The sequence below is a fragment of the Lithobates pipiens genome, unplaced genomic scaffold (genome assembly GCF_037356315.1).
Source record: "Lithobates pipiens isolate NorthernLeopardFrog02 unplaced genomic scaffold, aLitPip1_a1.2 Scaffold_30, whole genome shotgun sequence".
Classification (NCBI taxonomy): Eukaryota; Metazoa; Chordata; class Amphibia; order Anura; family Ranidae; genus Lithobates; species Lithobates pipiens.
This window is the reverse complement of record NW_027507791.1, coordinates 168441038-168461224: the sequence shown is the minus strand read 5'-3', so window position 1 is coordinate 168461224 and position 20187 is coordinate 168441038. Positions and strand designations below refer to the sequence as shown.

The window sequence follows — 20187 nt, the reverse complement described above, 5'->3', positions numbered from 1 at the left end:
CATCACTGCTACGTAGGGACCAATCCTACTAGGACTCCGCGATTGGAATAGCGATAAGCGAGGAGGAATGGGACCGTATCAATCTTTATATGCATAAGGGCTCCCAGAACGTATCAATCCAAGAGAACGGGTACAAATTAAGCTCACGCTGGTATAGGACTCCAGATCTATTGCACAAATACTATCTCTCAGTATCTGATCGGTGTTGGCGATGCGGTACGGAAAAAGATACGCTCATCCATATTTGGTGGGACTGTCCGGAGTTGCAACCATTCGGGCTCAAAGTGCATGAAAGCATAAAATAAATATCTTGCCTTAGGCTGGACTTCTCACCAGCACAATACCTACTGCATCTGTCGAACATTCCTAAAAAACGCCATTATAAATCGGTTGCAATGCACTTGGTGAATGCAGCCAGAATGTGTGTACCTGTGCATTGGAGAGCAACATCCGCATCTTCGATAGCGGAATGGGTTCAGCGAGTTAACTGGATAGCAGAAATGGAAGAGCTGATCCATATTTCCTTAAACAAAACCGACAAATTTTTGGCTATATGGGAACCCTGGAAATCGTTTAAAAAATCACACCGATTTATGGAACTCCCCTGAGGGGCACCATAGCTCAACTCTGCATAGAACTTCTCCCTTATAAGGAATAATGCCGCACTGCTTACGGAAAACGAATTGTAGAGGGAGAGGGTAGCTGGTGATAGTTACACCCCCTCTCCCTGCCCGCTCTGGAACCAAATTTCTTTTGACACCTTACAGGCCCTATCTTTTAGGCAAGCGTTCTAACCCCTGTTCCCCCCCTCCTTTCTTTTTCTCCCCCCCCCTTTTTCTTTCTCCCCTATCTCTCTCCTGTCTAACATTATCATACTTGAAGGGATGTACCGGAATAGTCTCACTTTACCATAGAAACCATAGAAAGTTTACATCTGACACAAGGGAGCTAGCCACAGTAGTAACTGATGATGGGCTCTCTAGAATTCAAATGTTTTCTGGCCACTATTGCAGATTCTAGGCTTCTTTTTGGTTTCTCTGGTTCTATGTTGGTTAACAATACTGGGATTATTCTTGCTACTGTACCCTTAAGGGATTGGTTAACAAGTCTTCGAGAAGATGATTATGCTTAAGTGTTTGTACTAGATAATGTTTGTACACATACAATCCCTGTAATGTTTGCTGTTGTACCCAAGAAAATGTTCAATAAAACGTTTGTGAAAAAAAAAAAAAAAAAACATTACAGAGCTGGTGGATGTTAGAGACCCTGCGCTCCTCCACCTTTTATTTGAGAATGCCTCACAGATACTCAATAGGGTTTAGGTCTGGAGACATGCTTGGCCAGTCCATTGCCTTTACCCTCAGCTTCTTTAGCAAGGCAGTGGTCATCTTGGAAGTGTTTTGGAGTCGTTATGTTGGAATACCGCCCTGTGACCCAGTCTCTGAAGGGAGTGGATAATGCTCTGCTTCAGTATGTCACAGTACATGTTGGCATTCATGGTTCCCTCAATGAACTGTAGTTCCCGGCCTTCGCGGGGACCGGACTTCCTGTTGAGGGGGAGTGACCTAAACATGGCGGCGTGAGAGCGATGTAGAGCAGAGCTCAGCTACACCTTTCAGGAGACCGACAGTGTTTGAACGCACATCCCTATCTAACCCATGCCGAGGAGAGGGAAGAGCGCAGGAGGGGCACACACTCCAACCCACTCATACATCACCCGATACCTCGCGGTAAAGCAGGAATCCAAACAGCCGGCAGACGCAGATACAAGCATGCTGCGGACACAGGAGCCTATTACGGAGGTATTGACACAGGCTCCGGCGGTTGATATGTTACAGCGTGAAGCGTCGGTGACCTCGCAGTCACGGTCACAGTCGGCTACACTCTCCGAGACGGCTAGTGCGGTACACACGGTGATGACCCCTATGACCCCAAGAGGAGAGGAGCAGGTATGTACGCATGCCACATATAACACACAGGAGCAGGGGATCGAGCCTGATATTAGACAGCTTATCCAGGCTCTCCCAACGAAGGAGGATATACAAAAACTTTTGGCTGGTATAGTGGGTTCACTGAGAGAAGAAATTGAGGAGGTACGGGACAATATTACAGCGGTTGATAGCAGAGTGTGCAGCCTAGAAAAGATAAACAACTTGACTGACACAAGACTGGTGGCTATGGAGGAGAAATTATGTAAACAACATCAGCAAATGGCTATGTTACAATTGCAATCTGAGGAAACAGAAAATAGAAGTAGAAGGAATAATATCCGGATTAGAGGGGTCCCGGAGGGGAGCGAGGGGGACACCCTAAAAGATATAGTGATGAGTATCTTAAATCAAGTGCTGCAAAATCCCCCGAATACTCAGATTGAGCTTGACCGGGTGCATAGGATTCCCAGGACTCTTGTTCCTGCACAGTTTAAGTCACGAGATGTTCTGTGTCGTGTACACTTTTACAGGGTAAAAGAGGACATTCTAAGAGCAGCATGGCAAGTGGGAACAGTAAAGTTTGAAGGAAGTGAAATACAAATATATCCGGATATATGTGGACAAACCAAAATGAGGAGAAGGATGTTAAAGCCCCTACTGGACTATCTGTTAAGCAAAGGTGCTACATATAAATGGGGTCACCCATTGGCAGTGGTAGTGAAAAAGGGGGGGGCAAAGTTTCAACCTAAGGGAACCGATCCAACTCCCAAACCTCTTCTCTTTTCTGGGCTCAGAGGCTATTGAAGTCCCAAATTGGACAGAATTGTTGGAAATACCCTCTCAACAAAGTTTATGGCAGCGGGAGAGATTAAGACCAAGCCTATCATAGGAACAAGAAATTAGCATGGACTAAATGAGACGAACGAGACAAGATAAAATGAATTTATAAAGAATTTTTTTTTTTCCTTTCTCTTTTTTTTTTTTTTTAGAATGAATTAATAGATCTAAAATACTACGATTTGTCAAAGTTTAAAAAAATAATAATTATGCGTATGGTTATAAATTATATGTATAAGTATCAGGGAGGTTTAAGGAGGAATTACTTTGGACTTTAATATGAATTTTTATTAAGTCTGGGTATTGGATTATGCATTTTTTTTTCCTTTTTTGTTTTGTTTGGGAGGACCTCTGAGGGGGGAGAAGAAAATGGAAATATATCCCACGAATGGGAATAGTAGCTCGAAGACGGAGGGGAGGGATCCCGGTATGGGGGAGGAGGGGAGGGAAGGAGGGGTAAAATACAGAGAGACACTAAGAGGTGATATAATTAAATACAGTTTAATAAAGATTAAGGGGTGGGGGGGATATTAAAGGATTAAGAATAAATAATATATTGCACTGGGGGTAGATTGATTATATATATATATATATATATATATATATATATATACCCATAATATATTATTATTTTGCTTATTTATTTATTTATTTTTCTTTGTCTCGGGGAGGTTTGTTTTTGACGATGTAAGATTGGACACTAGAAGAGTACACGGGTGGGTGCTTTTTTTTTTTTTTTTCTTCTTCTTTTTTTTTTTTTTTGGTTGAGCTAATCCCTCTCAATCAGAAGGTCACGTAGGGGGAATAAAAGGTTAATAAATATGATATGTTATCACCAGGATAAGGGAATAACACAGAGATGAGGGAATCACTAATTGATATGGATCGAGGGGGGGGGGGAGTGGGGATTAGGGGAAATAGGGATCTCCTCTGGCGCCCTGATGATGGGATTCATCACCCTATCTGTCTGAGGAGTTGGACATGGGTGCTATAGAGAGATATGTGAAAGGGAAGGAAAAAAAAAAGGGAAAAAAGAGAAGAAAAATAAGAGCGGAAGAGAGAATATTAATATTTGAATAATATAATAATATAGGGACCCGCTTAGAGGTGTTGTTTTTTTTTATTATTTATTTATTTTTGTTTATTTATTTATTTTATTTTATTGGAATTTAATAAATGTAAAGCAATGGGTGTAGAAGGAGGAGAGGAAAGAGGAAAGAAGAAAAAGAGAAAAGAGGGGATGGGTTTGGGATAGATAGAGAAGTAAAGGGTATATAAAAACGCAAAGATAGGATAGTTAAGAAATCCGATATATTAAAAAAAGGGTTGATGGTGCGATAGGTTAAAAGGTGTATATGGTTTGCTAACAAAGCTCAGATCGCTGTCTTGCTTACTCACTTTCCATAGGTTAGACGCCTCTCCTTCTAGGGGAGGAAAGCTAGAGGCGTCTTCAATTTCTAATTCTTTCTACTAGGCCATTGGCAGGCAGATTCTTAGCTGTATAGAGCCTGCCAACGCCTAGATTTTACACTACCTAGGGCCTTTAGTCTGTCTGGTCCTGGGATACATCTATTGTTGTGTTTTTTTTTTTTTTTTTTGTTTCTTGCTCCTCTCTTCTTCTCTTCTCCTCTTCCTCCCCCCCGCCCCTCCTCCCTGCTATCTGGATTTTCGGCGTTGGGATCTGGTTGTAGCCAAGCGATAAAAGATGACTAGGATAAAATTGACTTCCTATAATGTAAAGGGGTTAAATAGCCCAGAGAAACGGACTAGATTGTTAACAGAACTAGGGAGATTGAAGACCCAAATTATTTTCCTACAAGAGACACATTTTAGAAAGGACAAAATCCCAAAATTAGGAAATAAGAGATTTACTACAGTATATCACAGTGCTGCTCAGACTACAAAGGCAAACGGAGTATCAATTATGATTTCAAATCAAATACCATGGAAAGAGTGTAAGATAATCACTGATGAGGAAGGACGACTTCTGATTGTCAAAGGTATTTTACAAGAACAAAAAGTAACACTAGTTAATTTGTATTTACCGAACGAGGGTCAGGTTGCGGCGCTTGAGACATATTTGAATCTGATATACCAAAATAAAGAGGGGATTCTGATGATGGGAGGGGATTTGAATATAGCATTAGACCCTGCCCTGGATGTCTCAAAGGGAGTCTCTCATCTATCGGCAGTAAAATTATACAGAGCGAAGAAAATGTTACAGGACTTGCAGTTAATAGATACATGGAGAATTCTCCATGTACAGGAAAGAGACTATACTTTTTTCTCAGCTAAACATAAGACATATACTAGAATAGACTATATTTTTATATCTCAAAGTGCATTGTCCTGCGTGAAAGAGGCGTCCATAGGCTATTTTACGCTGTCGGACCATGCGCCAACTAATAGCGTTATGGAATGGGGAGAGAAAACCCAACGAGAATGGAACTGGAAGATGAATTAGACACTCCTGAGAGAACCAGAGTACGAGAATCAGATAGCCCAGGAATTAGAACTCTTCTTTATAGCAAATTAATCAGAGGAAGTAACCCCACTATGTATATGGGAAGCACATAAATGCTATATTAGGGGAATTCTTATTTCTTTAGGAGCGCAAAGGAAACGGGCTCTGGGCGCTAAACTAGACACTCTGCTGGAAGAGATCCGGACACTTGAATTAGTACATAAGAAATCGCAGATGCAACAGACTGAAGAAAAATTAATGAGGTTACGGGAAGAATTGAATTTGCTATTGATGGATAAAGCGAAAGCAAAATTAACTCGGTGTAGACAAGTATACTATGAATACGGAAATAAACCCAGCAGAGTGCTGGCAAATGCGCTCAGAGAAACGAGAGCACGAAATTATATTGAGAAAATTAAAACTCTAGGAGATGTGTTAGTTAGGGATTACTATACTACTCTTTATCAAATTGAAGATCCACGGCCCATGTTGGGGATACCTTCTAGAGGGGAAAGGGTAAAAGAATACATAATGGCATCGGGAATGCCTATGCTTCCTGAAGAAGAAGCAGAAAATATAGATGGACCAATAACAATAGAGGAATTGTCAGAAGCCCTCAAAGAAATGAAACCCGGAAAGGCCCCAGGCCCGGATGGGTATACATTACTTTATTACAAGACTTTTTTTGAAAAATTGGCACCAAAATTTATAGAGGCTTTTAACTCTATACGGGAGGGGCAAAGGATGCGACCAGAAACACTAATGGCTCATATAACGGTGATCCCAAAAGAAGGGAAAGACCCAACTCAATGTGCCAGTTACCGCCCAATTTCTTTACTAAATGTAGACCTCAAGATTTTAACAAAAATACTTGCAAATAGACTCTTGCCATTTATTCCAGCTCTAGTACACCCAGATCAAGTGGGATTTATCCCTGGTAGGGAGGGAAGAGAAAATACGCAGAGAGTTATTGATGCTCTATATATTGCACAATACCATCAAAAACCGATACTACTTACACGGCGGACGCAGAGAAGGCATTTGATAGGGTCGACTGGACATTCCTGAGAGCTACGTTACAGCATATAGGATTAAAAAATGGGATGCAGAATTGGATTGATAGTTTATATTCCTGCCCAAAAGCTAGGGTAAAGATAAATGAGATAATGTCTGAACCATTCTGCATAAAGAATGGAACGCGTCAGGGATGTCCACTCTCCCCTATCATATTCATTCTCACATTAGAACCTTTTCTGAGAACAATTCGGGCTAATCCTGATATTCAGGGCATTTCAATAAAAAAAAATGATGAACATAAATTGGCCGCATATGCGGATGATCTGCTGTTTTTTATAACCTCCCCAGGGATCTCCTTACCTTCTTTGCTACTGGAGTTGCGCATATATGGAGAGATATCGAACTTTAAAGTAAATTACAGTAAATCGGAAGCGATGGGGGTAGAAATTAATAATGTAATGAAATCCCAGCTAGCGGCGCATTTTGCATTCAGATGGACGGATTCCCACATATGCTATTTAGGGACTAAAATATCAAATAAGTTGAACAGATTGTTTGAATTAAATTGTATCCCATTAATACGACAGATTAAGCTAGATTTTGAACGTTGGGATAAAACGGTTTTTACATGGTTTGGGAGAATCAATATAATCAAAATGAACGTAATGCCGAGGCTGCTATATTTGTTTCAGACCCTACCAATAAAGCTCCCTGTAAGATTTTTGAGAGATTTGAGATCTGGATTTACGAAATTTATATGGGCAGGTAAAAAAGCAAGAATACGCAGGGATATTTTGATATTGCCAAAAGAGAGAGGAGGGGTAGGATTCCCAGATCCAGAAGGCTATTATGAGGCATCACATTTAGCACGGGTAGTAGACTGATGTAGACTTAAAGAAAAACCTTGGATAGATATGGAACAAGCAATAATCCCGATACCACTGGAAGGAATAGTGTGGCTCTCAGAGGGAGAAATTCCACAAGAGGTACGTAGACATCCGACAGTGGAGGCCACAATACAGACAGTCCAAAAGATATTTAAGAAAACCAAGATATCAGAACATCCAAGCCCTATGATACCAATTTTGGGCACTCCGAGTTTTCAGCCAGGTTTGACAGATCAGGGTTTTAGGGATCTAAGACGAAAGGGAATCAGTAGGATTATACATTTCACAATTGATAATCATATAATGTATAAGGAAGAGATCGAACAAGAATTTAGAGAGGACTTGGACCCATTCAGGCGAGCACAGTTAAATGCTTTTCTTAGATCAAGTAGGCAGAGAATACCGGTGATTAGGAAACTATCTGGGTTTGAACAGATATGCTTAAAAGGTGAACCACTGAAACACTCCCTCTCATCGATGTATGCATTGCGGATGGAACAAGAAGCCTCACAAGATCTGGCTTTTTTACGAGCATGGGAGAGTGACCTAGGAGTCACTTTCTCAGACTTACAGAAAAACAAGATCTTCATGTTCACGCATAAGGCGTCAATAGCAACTAGATATCAAGAAGGGGGCTATAAAATTTTGTCTAGATGGTATAGGACCCCAGAAGTATTGCACCGTACAGTGGTGTGAAAAAGTATTTGCCCCCTTCCTCATTTCCTGTTCCTTTGCATGTTTGTCACACTTAAGTGTTTCGGAACATCAAACCAATTTAAACAATAGTCAAGGACAACACAAGTAAACACAAAATGCAATTTGTAAATGAAGGTGTTTATTATTAAAGGTGAAAAAAAATCCAAACCATCATGGCCCTGTGTGAAAAAGTGATTGCCCCCCTTGTTAAAACATACTATAACTGTGGTTGTCCACACCTGAGTTCAATTTCTCTAGCCACACCCAGGCCTGATTATTGCCACACCTGTTCACAATCAAGGCATCACTTAAATAGGAGCTGCTTGACACAGTAAGGTCCACCAGAAGATCCTTAAAAGCTACACATCATGCCGAGACCCAAAGAAATTCAGGAACAATTGAGAAAGAAAGTAATTGAGATCTATCAGTCTGGAAAGGGTTATAAAGCCATTTCCAAAGCTTTGGGAATCCAGCGAACCACAGTGAGAGCCATTATCCACAAATGGCGAGGACATGGAACAGTGGTGAACCTTCCCAGGAGTGGCCGGCCGCCCAAAATGACCCCAAGAGCGCAGCGACGACTCATCTAAGAGGTCACAAAAGACCCCACAACAACGTCCAAGGAACTGCAGGCCTCACTTGCCTCAGTTAAGGTCAGCATTCATGCCTCCACCATCAGGAAAAGACTGGGCAAAAATGGCCTGCATGGCAGAGTTCCAAGGAGAAAACCACTGCTGAGCAAAAAGAACATCAAAGCTCGTCTCAATTTCTCCACAACACATCTCGATGATCCCCAAGACTTTTGGGACAACATTCTGTGGACCGATGAGACAAAAGTGGAACTCTTTGGAAGGTGTGTGTCCAAGTATATCTGGCGTAGAAGGAACACTGCATTCCATAAAAAGAACATTATACCAACAGTAAAATATGGTGGTGGTAGTGTGATGGTCTGGGGCTGTTTTGCTGCTTCAAGACCTGGAAGACTTGCCGTGATAAAAGGAACTATGAATTCTGCTGTCTACCAAGAGATCCTGAAGGAGAATGTCCGACCATCTGTTCGTGTACTCAAGCTGAAACGAACTTGGGTTCTGCAGCAGGACAATGATCCTAAACACACCAGCAAGTCCACCACCGAATGGCTGAAGAAAAACAAAATGAAGACTTTGGAGTGGCCTAGCCAAAGTCCTGACCTGAATCCTATTGAGATGTTGTGGTATGACCTTAAAAAGGCCGTTCATGCTCGAAAACCCTCTAATGTAACTGAATTAGGACAATTCTGCAAAGATGAGTGGGCCAAAATTCCTCCAGGACGCTGTAAAAGCCTCATTGCACGTTATCGCAAACGCTTGGTTGCAGTTGTTGCTGCTAAGGGTGGCCCAACCAGTTATTAGGTTTAGGGGGCAATCACTTTTTCACACAGGGCCATGATGGTTTGGATTTTTTTTTCACCTTTAATAATAAACATCTTCATTTACAAATTGCATTTTGTGTTTACTTGTGTTGTCCTTGACTATTGTTTAAATTGGTTTGATGTTCCGAAACACTTAAGTGTGACAAACATGCAAAGGAACAGGAAATGAGGAAGGGGGCAAACACTTTTTCACACCACTGTATATACCCACAAGTATCAAATTTGTGCTAGCGGTGCCAGAGAGCCGAGGGTACTCTGTTACATATATTCTGGGACTGTCCCGGAGTAAAAGATTTTTGGAAGATGGTATCGGAAATAGTGAAGGAAATAACAGATGTGTCTCTTGGGGAAAATCCGGCAGCTTTCTTACTGCATGATGTTCCGTTATCCATAGAGAAATATAAAAAGTCTCTTTTAAGGCATTTGCTTACAGCAGCAAAAGCATGCATTCCAGTTTTATGGAAAACCACGGTGGCTCCAACCAAATCACAATGGATGAGCAGGGTATCGGAGATCCAACAAATGGAAAATTTGACTATGATATTGAGAGAGCAATAGGAGAGGTATCATGAAGTGTGGAAACCCTATATTATATATAGGGAACAAAACCATTACTTTTTTTTCCCCCTCTCTCCTGTCTGTTATGTCCACATTGTGGTCCGGGGTCATTCTGTCTCTGTAATATCCCTGTTTTATCATTCTGATCCTGGGCTAGAATGTGGACATGAAAATCCTTCCATGTTTTTTTTCTGGACAGGGTTAAGGGGAGATATATACTAGTTGGGTTATAACACAGGGTCAAAACAAAGATTAATCTCAATGTTTTCTGGTATTTAAATATCTGTGGGAGGGTCGGTAATTTTTTTGGGGGGGGGGGGGGTGGGGGAGGAGGGAGATGGGGGAGGAGGAGAAAGAAACTAAGAAAATTGTTTTTTTTTTTTTCCTTTTCCCTCTCTCTCTTTCTATTTTTGTATGTTTTTTTTTTTTGGTATGTTTTTTTATTTTTTTTCTCCTTAAAGACAAATAACCAGGGCTATCCCAGGTTAAGGAAAAAAAATATATAATAGTGAATATAAGGAAATATGGTAATGTAATAAAAGAAATTAAGCACGATTAAATTATGAATGGCATGGTGTTAAACATAAGATGTAGGTGTGTAAGTGTATAGATATGGAAAACTGTATCACTATATTATGAAAATAAAGAATTTAAAAAAAAAAAAAAACTGTAGTTCCCCAGTGCTGGCAGCACTCATACAGCCCCAGACCATGACACTCCCACCACCATGCTTGACTGTAGGCAAGACACACTTGTCTATGTACTCCTCACCTGGTTGCCGCCACACACGCTTGACACCTTCTGAACCAAATACGTTTATCTTGGTCTCATCAGACCACAGGACATGGTTCCAGTAATCCATGTTCTTAGTCTGCTTGCCTTCAGCAAACTGTTTCTTTAGAACAGACTTCCTTCTGGGAAGACAGCCATGCAGTTCAATTTGATGCAGTGAGTGGTGTATGGTCTGAGCACTGACAGGCTGACCCCCCCCACCCCTCAACCTCTGCAGCAATGCTGGCAGCAGTCCTACGTCTATTTGCCAAAGACAACCTCTGCATATGACGCTGAGCACGTCCACTTACCTTCTTTTTTCGACCATGGTGAGGCCTGTTCTGAGTGAAACCTGTCCTGTTAAACTGCTGTATGGTCTTGGCCACCGTGCTGCAGCTCAGTTTCCGGGTCTTGGCAATCTTCTTATAGCCTAGGCCATCTTTATGTAGAGCAACAATTCTTCTTTTCAGATCCTCAGAGAGTTCTTTACCATGAGATGCCATGTTGAACTTCCAGTGACCAGTATGAGAGAGGGAGAGCAATAACACCAAGTTTAACACACTTGCTCCCCATTCACACCTGAGACCTTGTAACACTAACGAGTCGCATTACACCAGGGAAGGAAAATAGCCAATTGGGCCCAATTTGGACATTTTCACTTAGGGGTGTACTCACTTTTGTTGCCAGCGACTTGAACATTAATGTCTGTGTGTTGTGTTATTTTGAGGGGACAGCAAATTTACACTGTTATACAAGCTGTACACTCACTACTTTACATTGTAGCAAAGTGTTGTTTCTTCAGTGTTGTCACATGAAAAGATATAATAAAATAAGTACAAAAATGTGAGAGGTGTACTCACTTTTGTGAGATACTGTATATAGAAGTAAAGACAAAACCAAAATGACCCTTAGGTCATAGCAACCTTATGAATGTATTATAAGAATAGTAAAGAAAAGAAAATGGAAAAAAGAAGAGAGATAATGCTACCAACCAGTCACATCAACTTCGTCCGGGCAGCCTCTAGAGTTGTCACTCCTCGGGGAAGCTAAGCCACCAGCCCCCATATTCCTCAGAATAGGCAAATTTGTGCCAATAAAACAAGTCAGCTTACCTCTCCTCATTTGTTCAGACTAAGAGGCCAGCCACTCTCACCTGGCTGTTTTTATAACCTCTCCTCTAAGCATGGCTCCACCCCAGGCCCTAGCAGGGAACCTTTATTAACCTGTGCACTGCAAGCCAGCACTGCTGATCAACCATTGTGTATTTATTGTGTGTTTGGCTTCCTGTTTCCTGCTTACCATGTGCTCTTTGTCTCTGTTACCAACCTTGGCGTGTTCTCGACTGTTCCTCTCTGCTCGTGACCCTGACCTTTTGGCGTGTCCCAGACTACCCCTGTTTGATTGTGACCCTGAACCTTTAGCGTGCACTCTCTTGTTCCTGTTTGCTAGTTGCCTTGACCTCTGCCTTATCCCTTTTCTATCCTTGTTGTTCCAGCCTACTGCTTCCTTCTCCTGTAGTCTACCGTGATCATGAGCTGTGAGACCCTAGGGGCCATGACCTGGAGCCAGACTGCAGCGCAGTCCATCCTCATGACTAAAGGCTCTGGTGAACACCTGCTTGCTCTTAGATTACACGCCCTGGGGAATCTATGCTCTAGCTTCCACTGGGATCTGTGTTGGTGATCCAGTAGACCTGCTTCCTGAGTACTATCCGAGGCAGTCAGTCATAGGGTCAGCTATCTTAGCGGTGCACTATCGACTCCTACAGAGTGCATCTGTCACCTGGTCTCAGATGATCTGACACCACCAAGTCCTCATTGCGTTAATTTTGGCTACTTTCTTAAACCAGACAGCCACCAACAAGGGTTTTTTGTCTGCTTCCAGAGTAAGGGGGATACAGATTTTTGCCGCTGTGAGCAGGGGAGGCAATATAGACCTTACTAGGAATTCCGTGGTGACGTAAAAGGAAGAACTTGGGGGTTGATGGTAACTCTCGGTCAGTGAACTTTTGAACTATGCGATGTACCTCTGTCCAGAAAGGCTGAAGGATGCGACAAGACCAGAAGGTGTGAAGTAGTGATCCAAGCGCCTCCCCACATCTCCAACAAAGGTCTGTACTCAGAGGGAACATCTTGTTGATCTTTTCTGAAGTGTAGTACCACTGGAACAGTACTTTAAATCCGCCTCCTGATGTCTGGCACAGATAGACGTTTTGTTGGAAAAAAGGAGGAGCCAATCAATTTGTAAATTGTCTCTGTAAATTGCACTCCCTTTTGGAAATATAGGGAGGTCTAAAGTTGGGAGGTTGAGCTATCAGTAGTTGGCAAGTCAGGGAAATCGCATGCCTCAATGGAGGCTGCTCCAGGCTTAACAATTCAATGGAGGTTAGTTGTGTCCTGAATGTCACCGGGGAGGGCAAAGAGCCAATAAAATTAACTATTTTTTGCCAAAAAGAAAGCCCCGTCAGGGCTAGATCATGCATAATTTGTTGCCTATTCTTTCACTGACCATAAATGAGAAAATGTCAAACCTGTAATATTTCGACCATTTCCAATTCCATAAATCTAGGATCATTGAGTGCCAGACTAAAAGCCGGATTGTCCACATGGGAATGAGCGGAGATGGCAGTGGTGCGACCGAGAAATCAAGGAAGGCCTTCCGGGTAGACTGCCACGTTTCCCCCACCGTGGGATGACTCAATATCCGATTTGGCAAGGGTCTCTAGCACCAGGGCAGCGACTCCAACTGGACCCCCGTTAGAGATTGCTTTACTTGTACCCATTGCTCCAGAGCTCAGTGCCGAAACCAGTCCAGAGTATGGGTTAGGTGGCACGCGATGTGATAAAAGTTGGCATCCGGAAGGGCGATTGGGCAATTGGAAATTGAAATACGGTTTGAGCCAACCGGGGGGTTTCTGGGTCCAGACAAAATTGACAAATGCTCTATTCGCTGCCCTAAGGAAAGAGGCAGGGACCCGTTCAGGGAGTGCCTGAAAGTGATACAGCTGCTGAGGCATGATGTTCATTTTTACTATGCCACAGCACCCAAACCAGGAGAACAGACCATGCTGCCAATCTTGAAGGTCCCTCTTTATGGCCGTCACGAGTGGGGGGAAATTGACAGGGAAAACCTTCTCCACCCTACTGGGCAAAAGGATGCCCAGATACCTAATCTTCAATGAGGCCCATTTATAGGGGAAGTCCACCTGGATCAGTGCAGCTAAGGAGGGTGGCAGGGCAACCTCCAGCACCTACGATTTCTGATAATTGATGTGGAAAAACTCTTCATATGTCCTCAGTTCCTCAAGCAGATTTGGGATGGATACCAAGGGATTAGTCAAAAAAAATAGTAAGTAGTCTGCAAATGCTGCTATTTTCGGGGAAAGTGTGGCATTCAGTCGCAGGTCCGAAATGTTCAGTTTATCCCTGATGAGTCTCAGAAAGGGTTCAAGGGTCAGGATAAATATCAGAGGTGACAAGGGGCACTCCTGTCTCGTCCCATTCATTATCTGAAATGATGATGAAAGGTGGCCTTTGACTTTGACCTCCGCCAATGGGCAAGAATAGATAGCTTGAACCCAATTCATCATACGTTCCCTCAGGCCTATGCACCTACTAGTCTCGAACAGAAAGGGCCAACTCACCCTATTGAATGCTTTCTTGGAGTCAGTCGAGAAGAGCAACATTGGGGTCTTCCATAGACACCTCGTGAATCAGACTAATTGCCTTAGCTGTGTTGTCACGTGCCTCCCTAATAGGGACAAACCCCACTTGGTCAGAGTGGGTCAGTTGTGGAATCAGGTTCATCAGCCATATGGAGAGAATTTTGGTGAATATTTTTAGATCCACATTTAAAAGGAAAAATGTCCGGTAGTTTTGGCAATATAGGGGGATCCTTACCCTCCTTTGGAATCACTGCAATGTACGCACGCAATGCGTCTCCCGGGAGCACAATACCCTCTCCCGCTGCATTATATGCAGAAAGTGTGGGGTCAGAAACTCCCCAGAGGCCTTGTAATATAGAAGGAAGTAGCCATCCGGGCCCAGGACCTTGCCCAGTTGCATTCATGCCACTGCCAGGGCCATCTGCAAAGATGTGTTTCTCTAGATGGGTTAGTTCCTCCCCTAAGAGATGAGGGAGTCCTGATCTTTGCAAGTAATACTGTATGGTCCTTCATTCCGAGGATTTCTCCTGCTCAGATGTTTGGCGCAGAAGATTATACAAAGAAGTATACCTCTGAAACAGGTCAGCTAAATCCTCTGTAGCATGGACCTTATTATGGGTATTATTAAGTTCAGGGATAAACGTTCGAGCTTGCTGGGCTGTCAGAGCCCGTGCCAGCAGCTTTCCACATATCTTGCTATGCTCATAGAATGTTCGTCTACACTTGGCAATCACAGTTTTAGCCCTGAACAGGGCCACACAATTGGTTCCGCAAAGCTGTCAGTTTTGCATGAACCCGGGCAGCTATTGATTTTTTGTCAACGGCCTCTAGGGATCTGATTTTATCCAACAGACTGACAATCTGTTGCTCTCTAGCTTTCTGGAGTCGGGATCTATCTTAATCAAGAGACCCCTGACGTAGCCTTTGTGCGCCTCCCAAACCATCAGGGGCAGCCTCTGGGTTTATGTTAGTAGAGCAAAACTGTCTCGGTTCCCTTGACACCTCTTCAGCAACCTCAGGCATTTGGATCAGAGAATCACTAAGCCTCCACAGCCACCGTTTGGGAGCAGGCTGCAATATATCAATATCTACAAAAACTGGGGCGTGGTTTGAAAACGTTATGAAGCCAATCGAGGCCGAGTTATCCCTGGACCAAGATGACTGAGGCATCATAAAAAGATCAATTCTGGTGTAAGAGTCGTGGGTGCGAGTAGAATGTGTAGTCTCTATGGCTTGGGTAAAGAACTCACCACTTGTCCACAAGGTGGAAAGCATAGAACTGAGAAGTATTTCTGAAGGAATCCAAGGCCGGATCCATGACTAAGTTCATGTCGCCCCCCCAGGATCACTTTCAGCAAAGTCACCCAATCTGGTCAAAATCAAATCCCAGAAAGTGACTGGGGAGGTATAGGTTCACCAGAGTGACAAAGGAGCCCCCCAGTATTCCCTTTGCAAAAAGCTCTGCCCTCTGCATCACTCCGTTGATCCTTCGCCAACCACTGGGTTGTTCCATGGATCAAGATACTCACCCCTTTGACTTAAAATCATGAGAGTATCCATGGTATGCCGTCTGGAAAAAGCGATCTCGGAGTCTTGGTATTTTATTGGCATGAAAATGCCTCTCCTGAATGAAACAGACATGGGCCTTCAAATGTTTCAGGTTAGCAAGTACCATGGAGCATTTCTCTGGAGTGTTTAACCCCTTCACATTGATAGAGACAAGATGAACAGGCTCTGATTTACCCATGGTCATGATATAAACTGTTGGAGGCATAAGGTAAAAAAAAAAAGGCTAAGAAGAAACAGAGAGAAGGAAGAAAGGAAGACAGACGGCTATTATGCCTTTTCCGACCCACACTGTTTATGTAAAGAAAAGAAGGACACCTGAGTATCTGAAAAGCCTGGTGAGCCATTACCAACGCCCTTCCCATAAATGTCTAGGCACCAGGTATGGCATGTTCTGCAAGCTAAATCCTGATGAGCAGAGAGAAGCAGCAGGAGATGATTTTACATGTGTTTTCACACAGACCTACCAGTGTAACAATTAGATACCAGTAAAAACAGGAAACACATGATACAATGCAAACTACTGAACATGGCCCTGGGTGGAGGCCCCCTGCGTTACAGGCCAAGCAAAGGCAAGAGCTGTCTGGTAGATGGACCACCACAGCCTGGCTGAAAGAGAGGTCACGTGAGGAAGGGATATCCTTCCATTTTCCCCCTCCCTTCCATTCACCCCTCGCTTTTCCCCTTCCTTCCATTACCCCTCTTTCTTCCCCTCCACCTATTCCATGGCCCATCCTTTCCTTCCCACCCCCTTCCTCTTCCCCAATTGAAGCCCTAATGATATACCACAGGATCTCAGCCAGAGATCAAACAACACCCAGCACCTGGGATGAGATATGTCCAGCATTGGAGAGGCTCGCAGATAGTTCAAGGCACTGCCTCCAGTCCAGTGCTGGAATGAATGTGCTTCGGCGTTTCTCTAGGAAATCGGGAAGATGAGGGTACTGCAAGTCCAGGGAAGGGAGATGGGAGTGATCACACAATGGGAGGAGGAGGGATCCCGGGGTCACCGGAGAAAAAGCTGACAGACCTCTCCCCCCTATCACAATCAACCATGTTAAAGCCCAGGTAGAGATAGAAGCACCTTGACAATGGCCAGGGCAGGCTGTGGGCAGCCCAAAACAGACCTAACTTACAGTTGTCGCTCCTGGGGCTTACATTTCGGGCTAATGCACCCACACCGGCATCTGGTCTCCTCTCCATCTGGTAGAGCAGCTAGGTAGACCCAGTCTGGGGCCAGAGGTGCAGCACGGGAGTCCCTGGTAGGTAATGGGCTCAGCCAGTCTGGAAGGGGTATTGGCTCTATATCCAGGAAAGCGAACAGGTCTGGGAGAGCTGTGTGGCATTGCAGGGTGAAAGAGGAATTATCCTTACATATGGTCAGTTGGAGTGGGAATCTCCAGAAGTAGGGCAGTGCAGCTCCAGCAAGAGTTTAAGCATAGCTCGCCTTTGCAGAGTGTCCCTCGACACATCCGGGAAGATGGAGATTAGAGCACCATCAAAATCAACCTGGCCCTTAAACCATGCAGGACGGAGAATTAGGTCCTTCTGGGTGTAGTGATGGTGAGTGCAGAACACTTCCCGGGGGCAGTCATGTTCCAACGGCCTTGGTCCCAGTGCCCGATGCACCCGATCTAACTCCATGCTGGTGGGGGGGTCCATGTCCAAGACCCTATGGTTGATCGCCAGAACAGTAGCTTGTAGGTTCTGAGGACCAGTCGCCTCAGGTAGCCCCTGGATTCATATATTGTTGCGGCGGCTCCTGGTCTCAAAATCCTCCGCATGGAGCTGTACTCCCACCAGCTGCTCCTGAAATGCTGTGTGGTCCCTCTCCTGTTGTGCAACTCAGAGCTCCAGGGTGCTCACCTCCATCCAACCCATGGACCTAGGAACGGAGCTCATGGAAGTTGCGGCAATGTTTTCCTCCACCCGCATGACCAGAGCCTCCATGCCTGGGTCGACTGTGTGGAGGCCCCAGGGTGCTCGGAGTGCTGGGCGAGGGGTTCAGGAGTGATGGATATCCCTCCAGCGAGTATGCATGGGACGTTGCAAGGCAGCCATGGATGGGGAAGGCGAGTCTGCAAGTCCCCTCCCACCACGGGTCACCTCAGGGGAGGCTGTAGAGTGGGCTGTACACTGGAAAAACTGACTGATTGGGGCCCCTGGGATAGCTTTTGATGATCCCCTGGTATTTCTGCGTTAGGACATGGCAAGTTGAAAGAAAGTGTTAGGTGGACATTTCAGACGTTTTAGGTGGGTATGGAGTTGGGAATTGTAGCAGTAAGCGTCTTCACTCCATGTCCAAGCCAAACCTTCACCTCATTTCTTACCCTCTTGACTTTACATTTGAGATCAAGTGCACAACTATTGCGCGCCCCCCTCCCCCCACATGCTTGTGTAATCCTAGATTCTGACCTCTCTTTTAGGCCCTACATCCAATCATGCCGCCTTAACCTGCATTACATTTTTCATTTGCCCTTTCTTAACCAACACAACGAATTCACTTTCTGGTTATCTACTGCCTTGACTGCAGCTCTCTTCTCACTGGCCTACCAAACCTCACCCAAAACGTTATCTCTGCAGTTCTCATGTGACCCTCACTATGCTTGTCGCCAGGACTTTTCCTGAACCTCTTCCATCCTCGGGAACTCCCTTGCTCGAATCTGTCTCCCACCATGTCTGCCTTCAGGAGATCCCTAAAAACAAATTTATTCAGGGAAGCCTACCCTAGCGCCACCTAAAAACCTGTACTTTGACAATCTCCTTTAGCTCACCCCCCCACAGCTATTACTTTTTGTACCACCTCCCCCTTCCATTTAGACTGTAAACTCCATGAACAGAGCCCCCCTAATCCTTCTGTATTAAGTTGCATTATAACTGTAATGTATCCTTTTACATTCTAAAGCCCTGTATAAAATCCTGTACAATAATAACTATAATGTTCAAGCACACTCCGGTGGGGCATGGAATTTTGTTCCCAGGTCCCTTTCACAACATCCAGCAGACCGCAGGGCTGCCTAACATAAAGCAGCTCAAAGGGAGAAGGTGGGACCTCATGGACAGCAAACATGAAATAGGGAAGAAGATAGTCCTAGTCTCACCCATCTTTGTCAAACACCTCACACTACATACTTTTTTAGCGATTTGTTAAACCCCTCCACCAACCCATCCTTTGTTGGTGACACTGCCCAAAAATTTTTTCCAACTGTATTCCCTGAGGCACCGGTGGACCAAAAAAATCTAATAGCATTTAGCACTGGTGTGGTGCTTACTGTATAGAGAATACTCTTTTGCTGTTATGTGATCACTTTTGAATAAAAGCTTTAGATGTTATTTTAAGTTCCATGGTGCGCTGGAAAATATGTACATTGATCCGTGATATTTCTGGTCTCCAGCAGGCTATTCCTACAACACCCACTATTAAGCCCATTCCAGGAATGTTTGCAATGGGAATACTGATACTAGTCTTTAGACAGGAGTACTTTTTATAGAGAGGAAAGGGGTGGGACTCTTGAGGTATCTGTCTAGTGTAGGATGGCACACAGTCTTGCCTATTTTAATAGGAAGATAATAATGTATATGCCTGGATCCAGGGCTGCCCACTACCCTGAGACTCTACTTTTCCCTGCACCTCCACACTGCCCACTCCACAATGCCCACTCCACAATGCCTTTCCACACTTCCTGTCTGCAACTCCATGCTGCTTACTGCCCTGCCACTACATATATTGCTCACTACTCTGCCCTGCTATTACATGCTTCTCAATATCCTGCCCTGCCCCTAGATGCTGCTCACTGTCCTGCCCCACCACTCCATGCTAACCACTGCCCTGTCACTACATCTGCCACTCCACACTGCCCAGTGCCCTGAAACTACATATTGCTCACTGCCCTGCCAATAAATTACTGCTCAATGTCCTGCATTGCAGGGGAGGGTTGGCCCAGTCAGAACGGCTGTATGGCTTGGGTATGGTAGATGAGATAATGGTAGGGTATAGTGTATATTACCAGCAGAGCAGAATTTTTTTGCTCTGAAGGACAGGATAATTGCAATGTATCGGGTGTAACAGAAGTACAGATTTATCATTGATTGCTTATATAAAGGACATACCTTTACACTGCTACACATCAAGGATTTCTGAAAAATAAACTCCTATTCAACTTGTTTATACCTGGAAATATCAGCTGCAGACATTTTTTTTCTAAATGTGTCAAACGATTTTTTCCTGTTGCTTCTGGATACTTCTTGCAAATATATTTTTAAGTGCTCCTTGGATTTTGCCAGCCACTTCTGATTAGCACCCAAATCATTATAGGTCTTAGCATTGTAAGAGAAAAACCGTATGCAGGTCATCGCTGCACGCACATGGTCCTGTTGAATAGGAT

General features: G+C 44.1%; 1 protein-coding gene across 6 annotated transcripts in view; it reads right to left on the bottom strand.

Moving 5' to 3' along the window:
* Nucleotides 1-20187, bottom strand: part of ZFYVE26 (zinc finger FYVE-type containing 26) — a 1794472-nt gene that overhangs the window by 231871 nt on the left and 1542414 nt on the right. For all 6 annotated transcript variants that reach the window (XM_077465059.1, XM_077465061.1, XM_077465063.1 and 3 more), the window contains one exon: nucleotides 19974-20173. In XM_077465059.1, coding sequence (XP_077321185.1) covers nucleotides 19974-20173 — 200 coding nt within the window. The remainder of the gene's footprint in view (nucleotides 1-19973; nucleotides 20174-20187) is intronic.